General features: G+C 41.9%; 1 protein-coding gene across 14 annotated transcripts in view; it reads right to left on the bottom strand.

The window, feature by feature from the left end:
• Window positions 1-25,702, bottom strand: part of LOC112261668 (transmembrane protein KIAA1109 homolog) — a 127,209-nt gene that overhangs the window by 82,804 nt on the left and 18,703 nt on the right. For all 14 annotated transcript variants that reach the window (XM_024437166.2, XM_024437168.2, XM_024437176.2 and 11 more), the window contains 20 exons: window positions 17,347-17,425; window positions 17,180-17,244; window positions 16,763-17,019; window positions 16,449-16,642; window positions 16,226-16,305; window positions 15,922-16,069; window positions 15,673-15,829; window positions 15,423-15,501; window positions 15,165-15,256; window positions 14,827-14,944; window positions 6,025-6,180; window positions 5,762-5,859; window positions 5,443-5,636; window positions 3,920-4,026; window positions 3,614-3,831; window positions 3,196-3,414; window positions 2,894-3,031; window positions 581-757; window positions 384-512; window positions 130-249 (listed from right to left, as the gene is read on the bottom strand). In XM_024437166.2, the coding sequence (XP_024292934.1) occupies window positions 130-249; window positions 384-512; window positions 581-757; window positions 2,894-3,031; window positions 3,196-3,414; window positions 3,614-3,831; window positions 3,920-4,026; window positions 5,443-5,636; window positions 5,762-5,859; window positions 6,025-6,180; window positions 14,827-14,944; window positions 15,165-15,256; window positions 15,423-15,501; window positions 15,673-15,829; window positions 15,922-16,069; window positions 16,226-16,305; window positions 16,449-16,642; window positions 16,763-17,019; window positions 17,180-17,244; window positions 17,347-17,425 (2,825 nt within the window). The remainder of the gene's footprint in view (window positions 1-129; window positions 250-383; window positions 513-580; window positions 758-2,893; window positions 3,032-3,195; window positions 3,415-3,613; window positions 3,832-3,919; window positions 4,027-5,442; window positions 5,637-5,761; window positions 5,860-6,024; window positions 6,181-14,826; window positions 14,945-15,164; window positions 15,257-15,422; window positions 15,502-15,672; window positions 15,830-15,921; window positions 16,070-16,225; window positions 16,306-16,448; window positions 16,643-16,762; window positions 17,020-17,179; window positions 17,245-17,346; window positions 17,426-25,702) is intronic.

The following is a 25,702-nucleotide window of genomic DNA, read 5'->3' as shown; positions in this document are numbered from 1 at the left end:
GTATTCTTCTTGTCTGACTTATTTAAATACATTTTTTTACTTGTCCCAGCCATGAGGATAATCGTTAATGTCGAGTCCTGTCAAGTACCCCCTAACGTTAAATATTTTGTTCTGGAGTTTAAGAATTACCTTGATGTTGGCTGCACAGCTGTGCTCCACTATGAAGAGGTCGGCCCCATCCACAGCCAGACGGGTCATGGTGTACTTGAGCTCCTCAGAAGTCCGGCAGTGTCCAGGCAGGCAGGCCATCTACAAGAGAAGAGAACAGAATAGTTACACTGGTTTATTACTGTCTTATATTTTTTACACAAATATAGAAAACCAGCAGACTACAGATTCTCTAGTATGTGATTTCCATGCACGGGAAAGTGTCTAAGTGTTACCTTGGAGTCACACACACGGCGGTCCACCCCATGCTGGCAGATGACAGAGGGCTTGGGCTGTTCCAGCTGGAACTCCCGGGAGAAGACGTGAAACATGTACGTCTCACCCCACTCCATCACACTGGCCAGCTGAGGAACAACACATTCATTAGATATACACACAGACACACACAGAGAGAACAGCAGTGTAGACAGACCTGTGGCATGGTGACTCTCCCAGTGAGGGCCCCGGCTTGCATGTCTATGAGCCAGGCGTACTCCAGGGTGTCTGTGCCTAGAGGCAGGCCCTGGGCTGAGAACATGGCGTGGGCACGCATCTGCAGACCAGACAGACTCAGGTGGCCGTCCCTCAGAACACCATCAGATGTGGGCCGCTGTGTGGATACAGGTAATAATTAGGGCTGTCAAAGTTAACGTCTTAACGCATTAATCACATCTCCATTTCTTCAACACACGCTTAAGCGAACGCGCTTCCACACAAAAACTTTTAAGTGCAACACACAACATGCTCTGTGCTGCTTACAGTGTGCACTCCATCTCTGTAGCGCTTTCTATCTCTACTGTGGTGCTTAAACATCCACTATGCACACAGCTTTGAGCAACTATTTGAAGGAAAACTTATAGAAAGTTCAACCATAAATACATTCCTAGGCCTCTCTTTAGATAACAGGAAAAGCATAATTTGTACAGAACCAGCTAGCTAGTTATGCTAATGTTAGCTAGCTAGCTAATCAAAAAAATGTTTACAGTGCCATGGCTGATTCAACTCTAATTTCCCACAATGATTTTGATCAGAACAGGATATCCATTCCATTTAGCTAATGTTTTTGTTGTAATTCTCAGGTCAAACTATTTAAGCAAATGGTCACACATTTTTAGTAGTAGCAGCTTGTGACTAGTTCATGTTGAAGAACATGGATAAGTAGCCTAGGTTAGATCGAATAGCTGTTTTATATATTACATGAACTCAGACCTGGTTGATCTGTTGTTATTGTCTTCTGTGGAATTGATAACCATGTTGGACAGGTTTAAAACCTTTTTCCCTAAAGTCAACCCTGAATGTTTAACAACTTGTGTGTTCATGCAAGTGTTAAATTTCAAGAACAAGATGGATTAGGCCTACTTAAACATTGGGAGCATTAATAGCTGTGGTGTAAAGTACTTAAGTAAAAATACTTTAAGGTACTGCTTAAGTCGTTTTTGGGGTATCTGTAATATTTTTGCCAAACCTAACTTTTACTTCACTACATAACTAAAGAAAATAATGTACTTTTTACTCCATACATTTTCATTGACACCTAAAAAGTACATTGACAGGAAAATGGTCCAATTCACACACTTATCAAGAGAACATCCCTGGTCATTCAACCCTACTGGCTCTGATCTGGCGGACTCACTAAACACAAATGCTTTGTTTGTAAATTATGTTGGAGTGTTGGAGTGTGCCCCTGCTATCCATCAATAAAAAAAAGAGAAAATTGTGCCATCTGGTTTGCTTAATATAAGGAATTTGAAATTATTTATACATTTACTTTGACTTTGATATTTAAGTACATTTTAGCAATTCCATTTATTTTTGTTACTTAAGTATATTTAAAACCAAATACTTTTAGACTTTAACGCAAGTATTTTACTGGGTGACTTTTACTTGAGTCATTTTCTATTAAGGTATCTTTACTTCTTCCACCACTGGCTATATTGTATGTCAGTGACTTTTGTGTTGTTTATGTTGAAAATACCATTAAAAGGTTCTGATGAAGAGTATTTAGTGTTTATTTCCCTTACAATCAAAACAGATTGCCTATAAGTAGTTTTTGGCACATTTTAGCAAATTCAAAAATTGTGAACAATGCCATTATTTTTATTCCTTATTTTAATCGCATTACAGTGCTAGTAATAATAATAAACTTGTTGGAGCCTAAAGACAGGTGGGATTAGCTTCCTATATGCATATACACACATCACACAAACATCCAGACATTATGCATGCACATCTATCATACATCCATCACATGCATACAATCTTGTGAAAGCACAAAACAACCTCTTAGAATGGTTAGTTCCTACAGTTTGACAGTCAAATGGTAGTATTGTGCGATGTGCATTGCTAATAGGTAAAAAGTGTCTATTTGATTCTTTGCAATTCAAATCTTCAGCCAGTTGATCCACATTCACAGTACTCTCAAAACATTGAGCCACATACCCACAACAAAAATGTTGCAGTCTATTATTCTCAGCAGAACTCAGTTCTGCAGATAATTGCATGAGGGAAGAGATTACCAACCAGGGCATTTCAGGTAAATCTCTTAGCTCTGAGGCTCCAGTAATAACAAACCCATGGCTACTGCTAAGCATACAATCATAAACCATGTTCTGTGCCATGTCTACATCAATCCAGTGCTTTTAAATCCTTGTCAACATGAACAAGTGCACCCCTTGAAGTGAAATGTGAGGGCTCTTGTATGAATGTATCACTAAAGCTCCTTTCCTTTCGATTATGATTGACTCACCTGGTAGTTGTCACTGATGAATATGTGAGCCGGTGAGAGCACAAGCTGGAGCATGGTCTCTTTGTAGCCCTTTTTCATCTCAAAACACAGCTTCTCTAGGAACCCCGAGGGGGCTTCAGGACTGTCGCTGCCGCAGTGCTGTCCAGACACACGTGGAGAGAGAGAGTTAGAAGAATGTCTGGGTTAAGGGGTATCTCCAGCACTGGTACAACTGGTACAAAGTGGTGCTGATAGACAACATAATGTGTTAGTTGCTGATAAAGATTGCTGGTTGTTGCAGGGGTAGGTGGGGATGGACTTACCATGGGCAGGCGTCCGTGCACCTTGTAGAGGTTGATGAGGACGGTGATTTCCCAGGGGCGCAGGGCCAGGGGGTGGAGAGTGGCACCATCCCTCCCGTCATCGTCCAGGCCCAGTGGAGACCAACCCAGGGTGGAGGAGGTGGACAGGGAGGACAGCACAGGGCTGGACACCGCCTCCTCAAAGTCTGTGTACATGTCGTCCTCACCAAAGTAGTTCTCCTACAGAAGGGGGAGAGGGATGTGTGGAGGGTTAAATCTTGTGACATTTTCTAACCAAAGGGCTGAATCCTTGATTTGAAGAATGTACAATTTACTCAAATGTTTTCCTCAAATCTCACATTTACCCTCCCTAGGGGGTTTCTGGATGTCTATGAGTCTGCACAGTTTCCTGTGCTGTATGTTGTCTCCCTGCCTGTACCTTGATGGAGACGAGGGCCTTGAGCAGGGGCCCGTAAAGGATGATCTGGGAGTCGGGGGACATCTCTATCTCCACATGGAGCCTGTCAGGGGGCAGCTCAGAGGGATCTGTGGTCACCCTGCTGTTGTGGGCAGAGCTGCGAGGTGGTGGCGGGTGGGGCACAGACGAGTGTTCAGGGGGGCGTAAGGACGACAACATGGCATCCTCCATCTCCGACACTGCAGGGACAGAGAAACACTCACGTAGAAGTACAGAGCAGGAACATATAAACGCAAATGAAGTTAAACATCTTAGGAATCTGCTCACAGGACTGCTTGAGCTGTTTGTCTGCCTTCTGGGGGTAGATGGGGTGCCAGGTGTAATCAATGATGAGCAGGAAGTTTGGGACGGTCCAACAGTCCACCCAGCCAGCTCTGAAGCACAAGGAACAAATGGCATAGTGAAATGGTAATTACATAGTAATAATTATTTACTTGTTTATTTCTTTGGGATACAGCGAAACAAGCACCACAAAGGGCTGTGGTTGAAATTTTGTCAGACGGTTATTGTATCACAGTAATTGACCGTTAATTAACATAAACGCATTTAGCATCTCTAGGCCTCCACGCATACAAGCTGCATGCACGGCTTTGGAACATCTACATTAAAAAACTATTATAAATCAATTGAATATACACCATCACAATAACGCCATTATTTATTTTAGGTCTAAAGAAAATGTATTTCAGAAGAACAGAAAATGAGTTGGCCTACGGTATGTTATCTGGCTATGTGCCAGCCCATAGGCTGTTGGTTTGTTCATTTAGCAGACAAGATCTGCTTAAAAGTCCCATGCCATTATTTTATAAGGGTGAGTATTGTCAAAGTGAGACACTTTCTAAAAATGTGCTTTCCCGGAACACCTTACAGAATCATCCCATTGTCTTAACCCCCAACATGATACCATTCTAAATAGCTTAAGAACTCTACTGCACTATACAAAATAAAATAAAAAATATTAAAAACAAGATGGATGACTTCTTCAAACACAAATTGTCCTGAGACCACTGTCAGTCAATACTAAAATACAAATATTTTCATATTAATTATGAAACAATTTTTTTTTTTTTAACTATTACTATGCTATTCAAAATCAAATACAATTTCACTAATTGTAGGTTAAATCTGAATTTGTTTAAATTTAAGCTAATATACCAAAGATACTATCTTAAATCAGTATTTGTTTATAAAACATTTTCTGTCATGTGTAATTTGCAGTAGGCTATGTATTGTATAAAGGCACAATCATTATTTTAATTCAGGTTTTTTTTTCGGGCTTGGGCTCATATATAGGCCTATATTTATGCACAAGATCTAATATGCATATGGGTGGTTTGAATTAATCATCACCTTAGAAAGCGATGTCCATTTCGTTGTTAGGCTTTGAAACAACCATGTTTTTCACTGTTTCAACCTGTTGTTGAACTTCTTTCTTCAAATTCATCAATCACAGTAAGGTGAGTTTTAAAAGAACATACTGTTTTGATAAGTGTTTGATGTGATTTTCAATTGCATTTGCATTGCTGTCAGAGTGGTTAGAGGGACAATAGAACCCTGAGTATGAGGCCATTAGCACTCTGAGGATTCTTAGCGAGTTGGGTACCAGTAATGCGTATCCAAAGTACATAAAAGATTACTGTGTTTACTGTGGTCATGACTTCCGACTGCTGGTGTGGCGGTAATACAATCACCGCAACAGCCCTAGCACCTCTACCACACAGTTTCCTAGTAAATGATGGCTAAATACTGGTGGAATACCGTTAATTAAAGTGTTAGTGGGTCTGACTCACTCTGCGTGGGTAATGTTCCTCCAGCCGGACTTGTTGAGTTTGGGAGGGCCGCCATGGCTCTGGCCCTGGCTCTCCCCAGGCATGCACATGTCAGGTGGCAACTTGCTATTCTGGTAGTCCTTGGCCAGGGTGAGCAGTGGGTACCTGCTGGGGTGGCAGTCTGGCAGGGAGAGCCGCAAGTCTGTGTCTTCAGCCTGGGATTAACACAGAGACACAGACTTATACGTGCCCACATCGGGAAGTACTGTAAGGGTACTCCTTACATGACATGATCTTGAAATCATTAAAAATTCCATCTGCTATTAGCTACTGTACTCACCCTCAGACAGAACCTTGTATTGCAGGTGGTAGGGACATACTCATTAAAAGGCAACGTGAAATCAATGTTCAAAGTCTCCCCACAAGCAGCCAGATACACTGAAAGACAAAGGGTTATACAATATCAGTAAATCGTTAATCATTTTGATTCTTATGTGCATCAAAAGTGCAGGCAAATTGTATATGTTCACTACATACAATGTTAAGTTCACTCCTTGCGAATTCTTGAGTTTGTTCATCATTTAATTCCAACAGCTGTCTCACCATTCTCCTGTTGCTTAGTGGAGCAGTCGATCCAGTTGTGCTGGTTGGCAGCCCAGAGCATCTCAAACTGGTGGAAGACAACCTTGAACTTCCAGGCGTAAGGGACAAAAGAGTAGATATCCGGGGCACCGTCACTGGCCCAGTCTCCGATCAGGTCTAGAGACAGACAAGAGCGAACCAAAGTGTCTACATTCAGCAGCGTTTGATTCAGTACAATATGTGTACATCAAATGTCTATAGTGCAATTCCATGCCAAATAAGCCCTCAATTTTCATTCTTAATTGGGAGGAAGATTGTTTGACATGGTTTTTACATTTGTATCAACAACAAAAATGTAATGATGAGTGGCCATTTTATGCCCTTTTTAGACCTGGACATATCTACTGTAAGACCCTAGGCTCTGTAAACCGTGCATGATAGGCATCTTGGTGTCATTATAGTCCTTATAGTGTGCTCTAAAATATGGAGTATGTCTTGATCCTGAAATGAAATATTTCACATGAATTTATCCAACATAACATATTTTATTACTACCCTTGTAGATTTAGATTATTTTAAGACATCGTTTGTCACAAAATACTCTACAAGTACATCACATTTCAGTGTATCCAGAGTATGCTCTTTCGTAATTCTGAAGGTATGATCAATTGATGAGCACCACCAACACAGTGAATGTGGAAAATGGATTCAAAAGGTAACTCCCTCTGCTGCTGACTTGCTGAATGTGCGATCCTAAAGGATGGCGGTGATTGGTTATTTACCTATACATTTGTATGTATAAAATGGGTCATATCAGAGAAACTTCTCCGCTAGACATTATTTGGGTGTTTTTTCAGTCTCCCTACATATTTATGAGAGGATGTTTCAGACAAAATTATGCACTATGGCTGTATTTAAATTTTTTCGCGCCTGCAGTGTCGTCATTGGTTGACTGAACCTGCTCTCTTCCTAGAGCTGGCCGGCAAAACAAACTGAGCACTCCGCTTGGAGTTTAACAAAAGGCACCTAAAGGACTCTCAGACCATGAGAAACAAGATTCTCTAGTCTGATGAAACTCTTTGGCCTGAATTCCAAGCATCTCGTCTGGAGGAAATACCCCATCAGACCAGAGAATCTTGTTTCTCATGGTCTGTGTCTTAGGTGCCTTTTGGAAAACGCCAAGCGGGCTGTCATGTGCCTTTACTGAGGAGTGCCTTCCGTCTGGCCACTGTACCATAAAGGCCTGACTTGTAGAGTGCTGCAGAGATGGTTGTCCTTCTGGAATGTTCTCCCATCTCCACAGAAGAACTCTGAAGCTCTGTCAGAGTGAGCATCGGGTTCTTGGTCACCTCCCTGACCAAGGCCTTTCTCCCCCGATTGCTCAATTTTGCCAGGTGGCCAGCTCTTGGAAAAGTTTGTGGTTCCAAACAGCTTCCATTTAAGAATAATGGAGGCCAGTGTTCTGCCACTTCTTGGGGACCTTCAATGCTGAATACATGTTGTTGCTGACATGCACTGTCAACTGTGGGACCTTATATAGACAGGAGTGTCTTTCCAAATCATGTCCAATCAATTGAATTAACCACAGGTTAATGAAGTTGTAGAAACATAAAGGATGATCAATGGAAACAGGATGCACCTGAGCTCAATTTCCAATCTCATAGCAAAAGGTCTGAATATTTATGTAATTAAGGTATGTTATTTTTAATACATTTTCAACAATTTCAAACAAACTGTTTTCACTTTGTCATTATGGGGTATTGTGTGTAGATTGAGGAAAAAAATATAATTTAAGAATGTTTAAATAAGGCTGTAACGTAACACAATGTGGAAAAAGTCAATAGGTTTGAATACATTCCAAAGGCACTATACACACTATTTGTTTAGTATATTTTCCTTTTATGTTCCCCTAGCCCTACCACCCCTCCCTTAATTGGATAAAACTAATGGACAACAACACTTGGGCTTCTACTTCCATCTTATACATGCTACATACAATTTACGGACAAAATGTATTTTACTCCCATCAACCCTAATCTACCATTTTGTTAAAACACGTGTACTTGCCAACATTTGTTTAAACGATACCACTAAAACAAATGATGCAGGGAGTTGGTGTAAGACTGAAGCTAGTTTATCCAAATACAATTCATGAATATCACAATGAATTGATAAAGAAGTCGAAGTCAGCACTTGATTGGTTTTTTAATAACACCATTATATACATATGTTCAAAAGCCAGTGGTGACCCATCATTCAGGGCAGAGCTCCACCTGTTGAGCAAAAAAATTATAAATATTTTTTTCTAAACAGGTGGAGCTCTGCCCTGAATACTGGAACGGTGTATACACACACACACACACACTACCAGTGAAAAGTTTGGGGGGGGACCTACTCAAAAAAGGTTTTGCTTTTTACTATTTTCTACATTGTAGAATAATAGTGAAGACAAACTATGAAATAACACATGGAATCATTTAGTAGCCAAAGAAAAGTGTTACATGTTTTATTCTTCAAAGTAGCCACCCTTTGCCTTGATGACAGCTTTGCACACTCTTGGCATTCTCTCAACCAGCTTCACCTGGAAAGCTTTCCAACAGTCTTAAAGGTGTTCCCACATATGAAAAACAAATTATTGTCCCACTAAGCGCAAACCAGATGGGATAGCATGTCGCTGGAGAATGCTCTGGCAGCCATGGTGGTCAAGTGTGCATTGAATACTAAATAAATCACTGACAGTGTCACCAGCAAAGCAGCCCCATACCATCACACCTCCTCCTCCATGCTTCACAGTGGGAACCACCGGGGCGGCAGGTAGCCTAGTCGTTGGAGCGTTGGACTAGTAACCGAAAGTTTGCAAGATTGAATCCCCGAGCTGACAAGGTAAAAATCTGTCGTTTTGCTCCTGAACAAGGCAGTTAACCCACTGTTCCTAGGCAGTCATTGTAAATAAGAATTGGTTTTTAACTGACGTAGTTAAATAAAGGTTTAAAGTTGTTTTGGTTTTTTTAACACACGAGATCATCCACTCACCTACAACGGTGGTTGGAACCAAAAATCTCAAATTTGGACTCATCAGACCAAAGGACAGATTTAAACCTAATATCCATTGCTCATGTTTCTTGGCCCAAGCAAGTTTCTTCTCCTTATTGGTGTCCTTTAGTAGTGGTTTCTTTGCAATCTGACCATGAAGGCCTGATTTCAAGCAGTCTCCTCTGAACAGTTGATGTTGAGATGTGTCTGTTACTTGAACCCCGTGAAGCATTTATTTGGGTTGCATATTCTGAGGCTGGTAACTCTAATGAACTTATCCTCTACAGCTGAGGTAACTCTGGTTCTTCCTTTCCTGTGGCAGTCCTTATGAGAGCCAGTTTCATCAAGGCGCTTGATGGTTTTTACGACTGCACTTGAAGAAACTTTAAAAGTGTTTGACATTTTTCCGGGTTGACTGACCATGTCTTAAAGGAATGATGGACTGTCGTTTCTCTTTGTTTATTTGAGCTGTTCTTGCCCTAATATGGACTTGGTCTTTACCAAAAAGGGATATCTTCTGTATACCACCCCTACCTTGTCACAACACAACAGATTGGCACAAACGTACTAGGGAAAGAAATTCCACAAATTAACTTGTAACAAGTCACACCTGTTAATTGAAATGCAATGCAGTGACTACCTCATGAAGCTGGTTGAGAGAATGCCAAGAGTGTGCAAATATTTTTTGATTTAACATTTTTTTGGTTACTAAATGATTTCATGTGTTATTTCATAGTTTAGGTATTCACTATAATTCTACAATGTAGAAAATAGTTGATATTGTATTTTCCTTCCTTTTTAGACCACATAGGCCTAATCACTGATGTGATCTTCCTTTCTGGGTTGATGATGGACCATGATTGTTTGTTGGTGATGTGGACACCAAGGAACTTGAAACTCTCGACCCTCTCCACTACAGCCCTGTCGATGTTAATGGGGGCCTGTTCGGCCCGCCTTTTCCTTTAGTCCACGATAAAAAACTTTGTCTTTCTCACATTGAGGGAGGGGTTGTTGTCCTGGCACCACACTGCAAGGTCTCTGACCTCCTCCAAATAGGCTGTCTCATCGTTGTCTGTGAACAGGCCTACCACTGTTGGGTCGTCAGCAAACTTAATGGTGGTGTTGGAGTCGTGTTTGGCCATGCAGTCGTGGATGAACAGGGAGTACAGGAGGAGACTAAGCACGCACCGTAGAGGGGCCCCAGTGTTGAGGATCAGCGTGGCAGATGTGTATTTGCCCACCCTACCACCTGGGGGACGGCCCGTCAGGAAGTCCAGGATCCAGCTACAGAGGGAGGTGTTTAAGTCCCAGGGTCCTTATCTTAGTGATGAGATTTTTGGGCACTATGGTGTTGAACGCTGAGCTGTAGTCAATGAACAGCATTCTCACATAGGTGTTCCTTTTTCCAGGTGGGAAAGGGCAATGATGGCGATTTGAGATTGCGTCATCTGTTGGGGAAGTATGTGAATTGGAATGGGTCTAGGGTTTCCGTGATGATGGTGTTGATGTGAGCCATGTTGATGTTAGCCATGACCAGCCTTTCAAAGCACTTCATGGCTACCGACGTGAGTGCTTCGAGGAGGTAATCATTTAGGGATGTTACCTTCGCTTCCTTGGGCACAGGGACTATGGTGGTCTGTTTGAAACATGCAGCTATTACAGTGAAGACACTTGCCAGTTGGTCCGCACATGCTTTGAGTACACGTCCTGGTAATCCGTCTGGCCCCACGGCTTTGTGAATGTTGACTTGTTTAAAGCTCACATCGGCTACCGAGAGCGTGATCACACAGTCATCCAGAACAGCTGGTGCTCTCATGCATGCTTCAGTGTTGCTTGCCTTGAAGCGAGCATAAAAAGGTATTAGTAGGCTGGTAGGCTCGCGTCACTGGGCAGCTCGCAGCTGGGTTTCCCTTTGTAGCCCGTAATAGTTTGCAAGCCCTGCCACATCCGACAAGCGTCAGAGCCGGTGTAGTAGGATTCAGTCTTAGTCCTCTCTAGTGCAACTAATGTATTGTTTGACGTTGTGTTGTGGCTTTGCTGGCATGCATAAAAAAAACATTTGTTTGCCCCACCAAGATTTAACATGCTAAAATCACCACTGACAGCTAGCAATATATACACCACAATGTTGGTTGAATGTTCCAGGCAAGTTCCAGAATCTTCTTCAGATGGTTAACCTCTTCTTGTGTTGGGTAATGGCAGCTGTTTTTAGCAAGCTTTGGGTATGTTGGGTTTGGGGGGGGCTTTGACTCTGGCTCCTTGTAGAGAACTGTCTGGTCCTTTCTGCACTCCACAACCAGGTGGACAAGCCTCTCGTACACTTTCTTCACCGCACACTGCTTCGACCTCTTTTAGAAGATTTGTGTGTACTGCAAGTCTCCTGGAAAGACATGAAGACTGATCATGAGGATGTGTAACCATACAATAGACCATGTTCGTCTGTAAACAAATAAGGGCACAGTAGACTGGTATGCGTTTTGCTTGACTTGTAGGCAGTCTAGCTGTGTATAAGCAACTACAGTTGTGCTGTTGAGTAGACAAGCTAGAAGAGTATACCAACAGCCCCTCTCCCGCCTGCCACAGAACTGACTGCAAGGATAAGAAAAGTTTGAGAAGCACAATTTTGTAGACAGTTTAGTGTATTGGTGATTTTGTTTTCTCAAGAGGGTATTGTGCTTTTATAAATACCTTTGGCTGTCCTGGCTGGTTTCAAAGTAAGATGATGTTGATCTTGAGTTTATTCCAGGCCGAAAGCTTTAATCTAAATGGGTCTACAGGTTCTGTACTACTAAAGCTGGTATCAATGTTATTGTCATCAGTAGCAGGGTTAGTGGGTAGGACACTCAGTAGTCAGTGATTAACCAACATTTTACTACTTTTCCCCCATCAATACACACGCAAAGCAACGAACTACATCCACCCACCCCCCTCACGTCAATAGATCATGCATACTAACCTTTACACACCCACCCCCAACAGACACCAGTCAGTCAAGTCCTGCATGAACAATAATACAGAGAACTACAGTAGAAGTTGTAGCCTCATTGTAAACATACCAACTATGATAACAAGACATGGACCAAGTTTATGCCTAGCTCCAGTATATTTTTTTGCTCATCATGGAGTCATGGAAAGATTTAAGTTAGATTTGAGGAGACTTACACTAGCTCCTGGTGCTGATATCTTTGCAGATGTTGATGGGATCGGACTCTAAATAGAACACAGTCAAGTCAGGCTCTGTGGAAGTTCTTTATCTAGCTAATGGTTCACTTACCTAACCTAAGGAAGCTGACATTAACTTACAACGTTAAATCACATTGCCAGATAGCAGCTGCCTAATTACATTGATATGCTTTGGAATGTTTGGCCAGTGTATTATGAAAGCTAGCTAGATGTTGGTTTAGATAAACAAATTTGTTTGCTAACCAGTTAGCTTGGTAACATTAGCTGCGTTACCTCAGCTTGACTTCTTTTCACGGGTGATGTTGGTCTGATCAGTTAGCTCCCTCTTTGAAGTGAAGGGGAAAATCGATAGAATAGCATCACTTTTCAACATTCGACGACATGGCAACCCCATCAGTTGAGACTTCAGATCCGTCAGAAATCCTCTGGCTGAAAGTGCTGGCTACAAAACAGACATTTTTATATTTCTCACACCTCCACGGGCGGTCCTGGACATTCTGAAATCCCTAGGAATTCTGGACATTGTGGTTTGCTTACAACCAGGCAATGTAGCTGGCCCGTTTCTACCCGTGAGATGCAAAAACGCTTGTATTTGCGTGTAGTGAGGAAATAAATGTTTATTATTAATAAATATTAATGGAGCTAGTGCCTTCGGAAAGTATTCAGACCACTTGACTTATTCCACATTTTATTACGCAGCAGCCTTATTCTAAAATTGAGTTTTTTAAATAAATCTCATTAATCTACACACAATACCCCATAATGACAAAGCACAAACAGGTTTTTAGAACTTTTTGCAAATGTATAATTATCACATTTCCATAAGTATTCAGACCCTTCACTCAGTACTTTGTTGAAGCACCTCTGGCAGCGATTACAGCATTGAGTCTTCTTGAGTATGACGCCACAAGCTTGGTACACCTGTATTTGGGGTGTTTCTCCCATTCTTCTCTTCAGATCCTGAAACAGGTTGGGTGTCAGGTTGGATGGGAAGCGTTGCTGCACAACTTTTTTCAGGTCTCTCCAGAGATGTTCGATTGGGTTCAAGTCCGGGCTCTTGCTGGGTCACTCAAGTACATTCAGAGACTTGTCCCAAAGCAACTCCTGTGTGGTCTTGGCTGAGAGCTTAGGGTCGTCTAAGTCTAAGGTCTCTGGAGCAGGTTTTCATGAAGGATCTCTTTGTACTTTGTGCTCCGTTCATCTTAGCCTCGATCCTGACTCGTCTCCCAGTCCCTGCCGCTGAAAAACATCCCCACAGCATGATGCTGCCACCCATGCTTCACCGTAGGGATGGTGCCTGGTTTTCTCCAGACGTGATGCTTGGCATTCAGGCCAAAGAGTTCAATATTGGTTTCATCAGACCAGAGAATCTTGTTTCTCATAGTCTTAAGGTGCCTTTTGGCAAACACCAAGAGGGCTGTCATGTGCCTTTTACTGAGGAGTGGCTTCCGTCTGGCCACTCTAGCTTAAAGGCCTGATTGGTGGAGTGCTGCAGAGATAAAATCTCCACAGAGGAACTACAGAGCTCTGTCAGAGGGACCATCCGTTTCTTGATCACCTTCCTGACCAAGGCCCTTCTCCCGAGTGTTCAGTTTGGCCAGGCGGCCAGCTCTAGGAAGACTTGGTGGTTCCAAACTTCTTCCATTTAAGAATGATGAAGGCCACTGTGTTTTGGGGGACAATGGAATTAGGATGCACCTGAGCTCAATTTCAAGTCTCATAGCAAAGAATCGGAATACTTATGTATTAAAACAAAAAACAGAACTTATTTACATCTAAACATTTCCAAAAAACAGTTTTCGCTTTGTCATTATGGGGTAGTGTGTGTAGATTGCTGAGGAAAATGTTTTATTTAATACATTTTAGAATAAGGCTGTAACGTAACAACATGTGGAAAAAGTCAAGGGGTCTGAATACCTATAGGTAGCCTAGTGGGGCGGCAGACAGCCTAGTGGTTAGAGTGTTGGGCCAGTAACCGAAAGGTTGCTAGATCGAATTCCTGAGCTGTTAAGGTCAAAATCTGTCATTCTACCCCTGAACAAGGCAGTTAACCCACTGTTCCTAGACCGTCATTGTAATTAAGAATTTGTTCTTAACTAACTTGCCTAGTTAAAAAAATAATAATAATAATAATAATAATTACCACTGTATATAGTGAAATTAAGCACCGGTGAAATTTGCCTTTAAAAGCCCACTCTGGAAATGCTACGTGTTTGAAGAGTATATTGTTACAAACATTATGTCTAAAGTTAAGCTAAATCCAAAAAGGGCCATTTTGAGAGATTGATATTTTAAATATTGAATAAATTAAAGTCCGAATTTTTATTTCAGAATCTAGACATACTCCATATTTGAGAGAACAATAACACCAAGATGTCTGTATCCTGTACGGTTCACAGATCATAGGGTCTTACAGGAGGCATGTATAGCTCTAAAAATAGTATAAAATGGCCACTTAGTGATACAAATGTAAAAAGCATGTCAGAAATCCTTGTTCACAAAGAAGTAACTATGTGAGAATTGCCAGAAAAATCTCAGATACCACAAATATTTTCGGACTAAGCTGGTGTGGAATCGCCCTATAAACAGATTGAGAGAAGGTCTTACCAGTGAAGAAGTTTTTCTGGGCATAAATAAAGTGATAGGTGGCCTTGTACACCTCTATCTCACAGTTCCAGGACTGGGGCATGTTCCATACACTGGGATAGCTGGCAATCACATGGAACTAAGGGGAGAAGTGTCAGAGGCAACAATCATGTCAACACGCTTTCATGTTCACAAGGAGGTGCACTAACACACCTGATTTAACTCATCAAGGGCTTGGTAATTCATTTGTACACAGTTGTTTTGATTCAATCACTCATTAAAAAAATGTGTAATGGAAACTCTGGATATGGCTTGTGGCTAAATAGGACCCCTGCAGATTCCTACTGTGCTGTACTTACAGCCAGCATCTCAGCCTCCAGCAGAGTCCTGTACTGCATGCTGGTGGTGGTGTCTACATGGAGCAACTGGCCTTTGATGGTGGGAGAGTAGCCTGGGGAGAGAGGATCAAACAAATGCTCACAGCTGAAGTTCGGTGATGGTAATATTGTCATGATTAATGCATGATTTCATGGCATCGCACCGGCATCTTACCCTGTAACCATAGACACAGACATCCACTTTCTTCTAACCTCAGTTCTTTCTCACTGTCCACTCACCAGTCTCCCCCACAGTCATGGGGATGTTCACTTCCAGATAAGAGCCTGCTCCGACATTCACATGTATGGCATTGGTTTCCTAAGAGCAGGAAAATCATTAGATCACATATTTAGAGAAACGCATGATCCCATTGTGAAATGGATTATAACAGTTTAGAGCTATTTAGATCTGTCATTATCTAATACTAACAAAAAAAGAGACAGAATAGAAGAGAAGAGAAACAGAGTGAGAAGCCTGCTCTCCTGGTACCCTGTTTTTGGTGAAGAGCAGGTCTATGGTGGCGTCTGCGATAATGTTCATGCGGAGTTCAAAGGCCAGAATCTGTCTGGGTTTGCCGGGCTGAGCCACCTCCGTAACACCCATGGACTGGTAGTCTGCTGGTAGGAAGAACTTCCACAGGCAATCCCTGCATACAGAAATATAACCCTTAGTCATTCTATTTTTATGGTCTCTGCACACAGGAGAGAATGTAGAGTGTGCGTATGTGTGTACGTGTACCTCTGCCTGTCCGCCCAGGGCCCGTAGTTGAAGTCAGTTCCTTTCCCACAGACTATGTCCAGACCCCAGCAGGGAGGCAGATCCTGCAGTTTGGTTCCTTCTCCACATAGCTCTGGATCCCCACTCTCCTGCTCCTCTGGGACCAGGCCTGATAACACACACACACACAAACATAAATAGTCATTCCAAAACACAAGAACATTCATGAAACCACGTCAAACCCAAATCCATGTAGAAACAGTGCCAATACACCCATATCTTACACGATTCATCATGACCAGAGTTCTACATACTATGGTCGTACCTGGTTCATCCTGGTAATAGTAGATGTCCACATCATTGGACTGCATGACCACAAACCCTTCTCCCATCAGTCTGGGCGGCCTATAGAGGAGAACACAGAATCTCAGAATACTGCTATACCACTATTAATGTGGCTCCTAAGATGTTAAACACTTCTCGTTTTGCATGCTCGTGTAATGGGGTCAGGGATTAACTGTTTGGGATTAGATCGAAGGTCAACTCACTCATCGTTTTGCATGCCCAGGTAGCGTGGGCTGGGTACTAGCATGACCCGAACATTCTCCAGAGAGCCCTTGACAATGTGCATGTACTGGTCTAGGTGGCTGGACGGGGGCTTGGTGGCGTAAGTCAGAAAGGCATCCTCAAAGTTCACACATATCGTCTGGGGGAGGTGGTGGTTCCCGAATGCCAAGCGACCCTGGAGAAATACACAGAGTTGATGATGAGAATTATACATATGTGCACTTTCATAGAACCTAAACATTGACTTGTGTGTGGGAGTGATGTCTCATATGTAGCTAAGCTAAAGGCAACTCACAGTGCTGATGTTGACTTTGATGACGGGGATGAGGGATCTCCAAGATGACGATGGGTCTGGAGTCTCTCCTTTGATGTTAACACTGTCCAGGATCTTTTCTTGTTCCTCTCTTTCCCTTTCCTCATCTTTTTTGGGCGGTATGAGGGTGCGGTCCAACCCAAAGGTCTCCTCTAGACGTGCATAGAGGTCTGTCCGGTTGTAAACGTGGAACTCAAATCCATTTACGGTCACGTAGAGCCTGGTCTCAGCTTTGGGGTCTGGAGAAGACAAGAACAAGGTCATCTGTAACTTTGGTCAAGAATCATGGAGAAGAGTACTCCTGAGTACAAGCTATTTGAGTTTCCTGTGGCATCCCGCCACTCCTACAGACTTGTTATCCAAATCCAAACCATTATGTCTCTCCTACAGTCCACTCACCATGCTGTTTCTGCTTAGGGTTATACATTTTCCACCAACGGAATATAAAGAAACCATCTTGTATTCTGTAACACAAAATACATTAAGTATAATAAAATAGTATTAGAATATAAGCATGTATTATATAGAAAGCAGAAAACATAACAGAATAGTGTAAAAGTAAGCACCTGATGGACATGTCTTTGTTGATGAAGTACACATCCCTGAACATGACCTTCCCCGACAGCACCGAGAAAGAGAAGGAGCCTGTGGAGAGAAAAGACAGACAGTGATACTAAAACTCAGCCGAGTAAGTCAGATTAACAACGCGTTTCAGACACGCTAACAAATTATTCACACCGAATTCCATATATTAGGTCAACTGAGGGGCCAAGTCAATCAATCCCTATTCTAGTCTGCTGTTCCCACATGCTTCAAGAGGGCCATCATTGTTCCAGTTCCCAAGAAAGCTAAGGTAACTGAGCTAAACGACTATCGCCCCATAGCACTCACTTCCGTCATCATGAAGTGCTTTGAGAGACTAGTCAAGGACCATATCACCTCCACCCTACCTGACACCCTAGACCCACTCCAATTTGCTTACCGCCCCAATAGGTCCACAGACAACACAATCGCAATCACACTGCCCTAACCCATCTGGACAAGAGGAATATCTAAGTAAGAATGCTGTTCATCAACTACAGCTCAGAATTTAACAACATAGTACCCTCCAAAATCGTCATTAAGCTCAAGATCCTGGGTCTCGACTAGAGGTCGACCGATTAATCGGAATGGCCGATTAATTAGGGCCGATTTTGCGTTTTTGGACACAGATTATGGCCGATTACATTGCACTCCACGAGGAGACTGTGTGGCAGGCTGACTACCTGTTATGTGAGTGCAGCAAGGAGCCAAGGTAAGGTGCTAGCTAGCATTAAACTTATCTTATAAAAAACAATCAATCTTAACATAATCACTAGTTAAACTATTAATATCGTCAACCATGTGTAGTTATCTAGCTTGTCCTGCGTTGCATATAATCGATGCGGTGCCTGTTAATTTATCATTGAATCACAGTCTACATCGCCGAACGGGCGTTTTAACAAGCGCATTCGCGAAAAAAGCACAGTCGTTGCACACCAATGTGTACCTAACAATAAACATCAATGCCTTTCTTAAAATCAATACACAAGTATATATTTTTAAACCTGTATATTTAGTTAATATTAGCTGCTAATAAGAATTTCTTTTAACGAGGGAAATTGTGTCACTTCCATTGCGTTCTGTGAAAGCAGAGTCTGGGTTATTGCAGCAGTTTGGGCCGCCGGGCTCGTTGCGAACTGTGTGAAGACCATTTCTTCCTAACAAAGACCGTAATTAATTAGCCAGAATTGTACATATTTATGACATAACAGTGAAGGTTGTGCAATGTAACAGCAATGTTTAGACTTATGGATGCCACCAGTTCGATAAAATATGGAAAGGTTCCGTATTTCACCAAAATAAATGTTTTGTTTTCGAAATGATAGTTCACGGATTTGACCATATTAATGACTTAAGGCTCGTATTTCTGTGTGTTATCATATTATAATTAAGTCTATGATTTGATAGAGCAGTCTGACTGAGCGGTGGTAGGCAGCAGCAGGCTCGTAAGCATTAATTCAAACAGCACTTTCGTGAATTTGCAAGCAGCTCTTCGCTGTGCTTCAAGCATTGCGCTGTTTATGACTTCAAGCCTATCAACTCCTGAGATTAGGCTGGCAATACTAAAGTACCTATTAAAACATCCAATAGTCAAAAGGTTTATGAAATACAAACGATATAGAGAGAAATAGTCCTATAATAACTACAACCTAAAACTTCTTACCTGGGAATATTGAAGACTCATGTTAAAAGGAACCACCAGCTTTCATATGTTCTGAGCAAGGAACTTAAACGTTAGCTTTTTTTTTCTTTTTTTTTTTTCTTCAAATATTTTTATTAAACACACACAAGAATGGTGTATAGGTATACAAGACAGGTATACAATTCTTATCTAAACATAAAAGAGCATAGAGGAACAACAAGACCCAGAGTTCTGGGTGCAGAACAAATAATACAAAACACGACATACAAAACAAGGACACGTAGAAAGAAAGAGGGAAGATGTCCCCTCCCCCCCTCTTATCCCCCACCCCCAACTGCTCGGGTGGCAGGGCCAGCACATGCTGCCCAAAGGTAGATTAAAATATTACAATTGAGAGTGCGTTAATATGTACAAATTCACAGCGCTGACTCGTCCAAGTAGGAGAGGAAAGGATGCCAGATTTGATCAAATGTTGATAATTTATTGTTCAGAATATATCGAATTCTTTCTAAGTGTACAGTGTTTGCCAATTCACTGAGCCATAATTTGGTAGAGGGCGCTTCCCTCCTTTTCCAAAACAACAAGATTAGTTTTTTTGCCGAGATGAGACCGTACGAGATTAGTTGTTTTTGGGGGTTGGTTAATCCGTTTAGGGACTCAGATACTCCCAGGATTATCAGAAGTGGGTCTGGATCTATTGAAGTCTCCAAAACTTCAGAGAGGATCCCAAAAATTCCACACCAATAACCATGCAAGCTAGAGCATAGGGCAAAGCAGTGGAGTAGTGTACCCTGCGTAGCCTGACATTTATCACATGTAGGGGATGTGTCAGGAAATATCCTATGCAGTTTAGTTTTGGAATAGTGTAATCTGTGTAATACCTTGAATTGTATGAGACGATGTCTGGAATTAATGGAGCATGTGTGGATATACTCCAAGCTCTCTTCCCAGTCTGCCACCGAGATGTCAGTCCCTAGTTCTTCCTCCCATTTTGCCTTGATGGCAACTGTAGAAGGTGTGCTAACAGATTGAAAAGCATCATATAGACGCGATATCAGTTTATCTGAGGTGGGGCATATTTTTATGCATCCGTCAAACATGGAAGGTTTAGCATTCCCAAATGTTGGGAGGTGTTTTCTAACGTAGTCTCTAATTTGTAGGTATCTGAAAAAATTACATCTGGGAAGATTATAAGTTTCCCTCAGCAACTCAAAGGAAGCAAAGGTCCCCTCTATGTATAAATCCCCTATGGTACTTATCCCCAACTCTCCCCATCGCTCAAAGGTGTTATCAAGGTTAGAAGGGGCAAAGGAGGGATTTCCTGGCGACAGGGAGCATGAATGACATTGATCTAAGCTCAAAGTGGACTTTAATTTGCTTCCAGATTCGGACTGTGCTATGTATAATAGGATTGTTACAATAAAGTGACATCTCCAGATAGACAGGTGACAAAATCACAGCGCCAATAGAGAAGGGGTGACACTCCTCACGTTCCATACTAAGCCAGCTGGATGCCGGAAGTACGTCGTCCAACAGAAACGTAACAACGCGGAGGTTAGCGGCCCAGTAATAAAATATAAAATTTGGGAGAGACAATCCTCCTTCCATCTTGGATTTACAGAGGTGTTTTTTACCTATCCTGTGTGTTTTATAATCCCAGATGAAAGGATTGATAATTGAGTCCAGTTGTTTATGAAAGGATTTAGGTATGAATACTGGGATGTTCTGATATAGGTAGAGCAGTTGTGGGAGGAAGACCATTTTAATGGCATTAATTCTTCCGAGCAGAGAAATTGGTAGAGTTCTCCAAAATAGTATGTTTGCTTTGAGTTTTTGTATCAGAGAGGGGAAATTCTCTTTAAATAGTAGAGTACTGTTTGGTAACTACAATTCCTAGGTAGGTAAATTTTTCTGAAGATAACTTAAATGGGAGATGTTCTAGCCAGGAGGTATTTTGCGACCGTATGGGCATTAATTCACTCTTGTTCCAATTTATTCTGTATCCCGAGAAGGTACCAAACAAATTGATCACATTAAGAATAGCTGGGATACTAGCCTGGGGTTCTGTTACATAGAGGAGGATGTCATCTGCGTATAGGGAGATCTTATTTAGGGTATCTTTAGTATTATAGCCGTGTATTGCTGCATGAGATCTAATCGTCTAATCGTGATCTAATCGAGCGGTTTGATAATTAGGGCGAAGAGCATAGGCGACAGCGCACAACCCTGCCTTGTCCCCCTATTGAAGTTAAATCGGGGCGACAATGATTGGTTAGTGAGTATTCTGGCACAGGGGTTCCTTTATAAAAGCTGGATCCAATTTATGAACCTATCTCCATTATTACATTTCTGTAGGACCTTGAATAGATAGGGCCACTCAACTTGGTCAAAGACCTTTTCGGCGTCAAGAGATATGACGGCAAGGTCCACGTTGGGTAACCTCTGAGAATACATAATATTGAAGAGGCGCCTGAGATTGAAGAATGAGTTTCTGTTAGGGATAAAGCCGGTCTGATCCGAATGGACCAATTTGCCAATTAAAGTGCTAAGCCTGTTAGACAGAGTTTTTGCTAAACTCTTTTGGTCTGTATTAAGGAGAGATATTGGTCTGTATGACCCTACCTCTTCTGGATCTTTACCCTTCTTATGTATAACTGTAATGAACGCTTCGTCCAAAGTAGAAGGGAAAGCTCCATCCTCAAAGGCCTGAACCAACATTTTGTGCAGGTAGGGAGAGAGCATGTTGCTGAATGTTTTATAGAATTCACCAGGGTATCCATCTGGGCCCGGGGTCTTGCCACTCTTTAGAGATTTAATTGTTTCTCGAATTTCATCAAGAGATATTTCCTTATTCAGGAAGTTAGAATCTTCCTGGTTCAGGGCAGGAAGATTACAGTCCTCCAAAAATGTTTGCATAATTAAGGGGTTAGGATCCGCTTTAGATGTATATAGAGTCTCATAAAACTGCCGGAATCTGTCATTGATGTCTTTGGGGGAAGAGAGTAATTCCCCAGATGCAGATTTAACCCTGTGAATCATTCGGTCACTCACATTTTTTCGAAGTTGTCTGGCGAGTAATTTGTGTGGTTTGTCACCAAACTCAAAATATTTTTGCTTGGCATAGAGCAAAGATTTAGCAATTTTAGTTGAGAGAATCTGATTATATTCAAATTTTAAAGAGGTAATTTTTTTATGTTTCTCCATAGATGGGTGGCTAGCATTCTCCCTATCCAGTAAGTGAATTTGTCCCTCCAGTTCTTCCAGTTTTCCTCTGTTTTGCCTACTCCTGGCAGCCTGAAAGGAGATGATACAGCCTCTCAGATAAGCCTTCAGTGTTTCCCACAATAATGCTGGGGAGGTCTCTGTGTTGTCGTTGGTATCAAAGAAAAATGTAATTTGGTCTTTAAGATATTCACAGAATGTTGGTTCTGTGATGAGCTGAGGATTCAACCTCCAGACCCTCTCGTTTGGTACAATGTCACCCAATCTCAGGAAGAAGGTGAGTTGACTGTGGTCCGAGATTATAATATCATGATACCTCACATTACAGGTATAGGGGAGTAGTCTAGCATCCAACAAAAAGTAGTCAATTCGAGTGTAAACCTTGTGAACATGAGAGTAAAAGGAGTATTCCCTACCCGTAGGGTTAGCGATCCTCCATATACCAAATAAGTTCACATTTTTTATGTAGGTATTCAAGAATTCGCTTAAATAGGAGGTAGGGGTTCGCCGGGTAGAGGATCTATCCAAATATTGGTCTAGCACACAGTTAAGGTCCCCTCCAATGACCAGGTTAGTATGGGAGATATCTGGAATCAGGGCAAGGACTCTTTTGAAAAAAGAGGGGTTGTCAATGTTTGGCCCATAGATATTTAGTAGAGTTACTGAGGTATGGATTTCTCCTATTACGATCACATACCGACCCTCTTTATCCGCAATAGTGGTTTTATGTAGAAAGGGAATTCCTTTCCGTACCAGAATCGCTGTGCCTCTCGTTTTGGCAGAGAAGTTAGAGTGATACACTTGCCCCACCCACCTACACTTAAGTCTGCTATGAGAGTTATTCTTCAGATGGGTTTCTTGCAAAAATATAATATCAGACGAGAGTGCTTTCAAGTGGGCTAGGACCTTGCCCCTCTTAATTGGTTCGTTTAAACCCTTGACATTCCAGGAAGTGAATGTAAGCCCCGCCCTCCTCTCGTTTGTAGTTCCTATGGTGGCCTGCATACCATGTAACTTGATAAAAAGGTAAGAAAGCGCACCAAACCATCACGATCAGCATATGTAGCACCTACACCCGAGCAGTATCCAACCCACCCCTCCCCCTGCAAGCACCTTTACTTCCCACCCTGTACCCCTAATTTCCCCAACACTTACCCCTCCATCAACCCACATTTAACAGGCATGTACAAACAGGAAAAAAAGGAAAAATAAAATAATAAACACATTGTCTGGCCGATGCCAAAAAGCACAGCGCGACCTCGAACAAGAGGTAAAACAAAAATAAAATCCCAACTATATGTTCACCTCTCACTATCCTAGAACTTCTACTAACATATGAACTGAGGAGGCTCCCGCGAGTTAAGTGTTCAGTTAGCATCTAATAAACCTAAACCGAATAAGTTGCAACTTAAACATATTGCGCATTTAAGCGTCATCCTGGGTCAATCCCAGAGATAAGCAAGATATAGCCTCAAGATTAGATTGCTAAGCACTGCCGGTCAAAAAATAAACCATCCGCAACCGACATAGTCAGCCGTACCTTTACATACTGTGGGTCAGGAGATCGGAACAAGGATTTGTTAAATTAAACGTTCCCCCCATAAAAAAACATGTTTAATAAGAAATAAATATAAATATATGCATACATATATATATATATATATACATACACATACATACATACATACATACATACACACATACACACATATACGTATATATACATACACATACACACACATACATACAGTGCCTTGCGAAAGTATTCGGCCCCCTTGAACTTTGCGACCTTTTGCCACATTTCAGGCTTCAAACATAAAGATATAAAACTGTATTTTTTTGTGAAGAATCAACAACAAGTGGGACACAATCATGAAGTGGAACGACATTTATTGGATATTTCAAACTTTTTTAACAAATCAAACTGAAAAATTGGGCGTGCAAAATTATTCAGCCCCTTTACTTTCAGTGCAGCAAACTCTCTCCAGAAGTTCAGTGAGGATCTCTGAATGATCCAATGTTGACCTAAATGACTAATGATGATAAATACAATCCACCTGTGTGTAATCAAGTCTCCGTATAAATGCACCTGCACTGTGATAGTCTCAGAGGTCCGTTAAAAGCGCAGAGAGCATCATGAAGAACAAGGAACACACCAGGCAAGTCCGAGATACTGTTGTGAAGAAGTTTAAAGCCGGATTTGGATACAAAAAGATTTCCCAAGCTTTAAACATCCCAAGGAGCACTGTGCAAGCGATAATATTGAAATGGAAGGAGTATCAGACCACTGCAAATCTACCAAGACCTGGCCGTCCCTCTAAACTTTCAGCTCATACAAGGAGAAGACTGATCAGAGATGCAGCCAAGAGGCCCATGATCACTCTGGATGAACTGCAGAGATCTACAGCTGAGGTGGGAGACTCTGTCCATAGGACAACAATCAGTCGTATATTGCACAAATCTGGCCTTTATGGAAGAGTGGCAAGAAGAAAGCCATTTCTTAAAGATATCCATAAAAAGTGTCGTTTAAAGTTTGCCACAAGCCACCTGGGAGACACACCAAACATGTGGAAGAAGGTGCTCTGGTCAGATGAAACCAAAATTGAACTTTTTGGCAACAATGCAAAACGTTATGTTTGGCGTAAAAGCAACACAGCTCATCACACCATCCCCACTGTCAAACATGGTGGTGGCAGCATCATGGTTTGGGCCTGCTTTTCTTCAGCAGGGACAGGGAAGATGGTTAAAATTGATGGGAAGATGGATGGAGCCAAATACAGGACCATTCTGGAAGAAAACCTGATGGAGTCTGCAAAAGACCTGAGACTGGGACGGAGATTTGTCTTCCAACAAGACAATGATCCAAAACATAAAGCAAAATCTACAATGGAATGGTTAAAAAATAAACATATCCAGGTGTTAGAATGGCCAAGTCAAAATCCAGACCTGAATCCAATCGAGAATCTGTGGAAAGAACTGAAAACTGCTGTTCACAAATGCTCTCCATCCAACCTCACTGAGCTCGAGCTGTTTTGCAAGGAGGAATGGGAAAAAATGTCAGTCTCTCGATGTGCAAAACTGATAGAGACATACCCCAAGCGACTTACAGCTGTAATCGCAGCAAAAGGTGGCGCTACAAAGTATTAACTTAAAGGGGCTGAATAATTTTGCACGCCCAATTTTTCAGTTTTTGAATTGTTAAAAAAGTCTGAAATATCCAATAAATGTCGTTCCACTTCATGATTGTGTCCCACTTGTTGTTGAATGCTAAGAGAAAATAGTAATAAAGTACAATTAGTAATTATATGTACGCACACCTACAGAGACATAAGCACTGCAGAGGGCTGGTGGGACTCTAGTCGGGAGAGAGGCCCACGGCCAGACAAAGGCAGAACGGCACAAAACATCAACTTGCTAACCAGGTGTCTGCCCCCTCCCAACCATCACCCCCAGTCCCCCGCAAGCAATAAATAAAT

The sequence above is a fragment of the Oncorhynchus tshawytscha genome, linkage group LG11 (assembly GCF_018296145.1).
Source record: "Oncorhynchus tshawytscha isolate Ot180627B linkage group LG11, Otsh_v2.0, whole genome shotgun sequence".
Taxonomy (NCBI): domain Eukaryota; kingdom Metazoa; phylum Chordata; class Actinopteri; order Salmoniformes; family Salmonidae; genus Oncorhynchus; species Oncorhynchus tshawytscha.
This window is presented reverse-complemented; position numbering and strand designations above follow the sequence as displayed.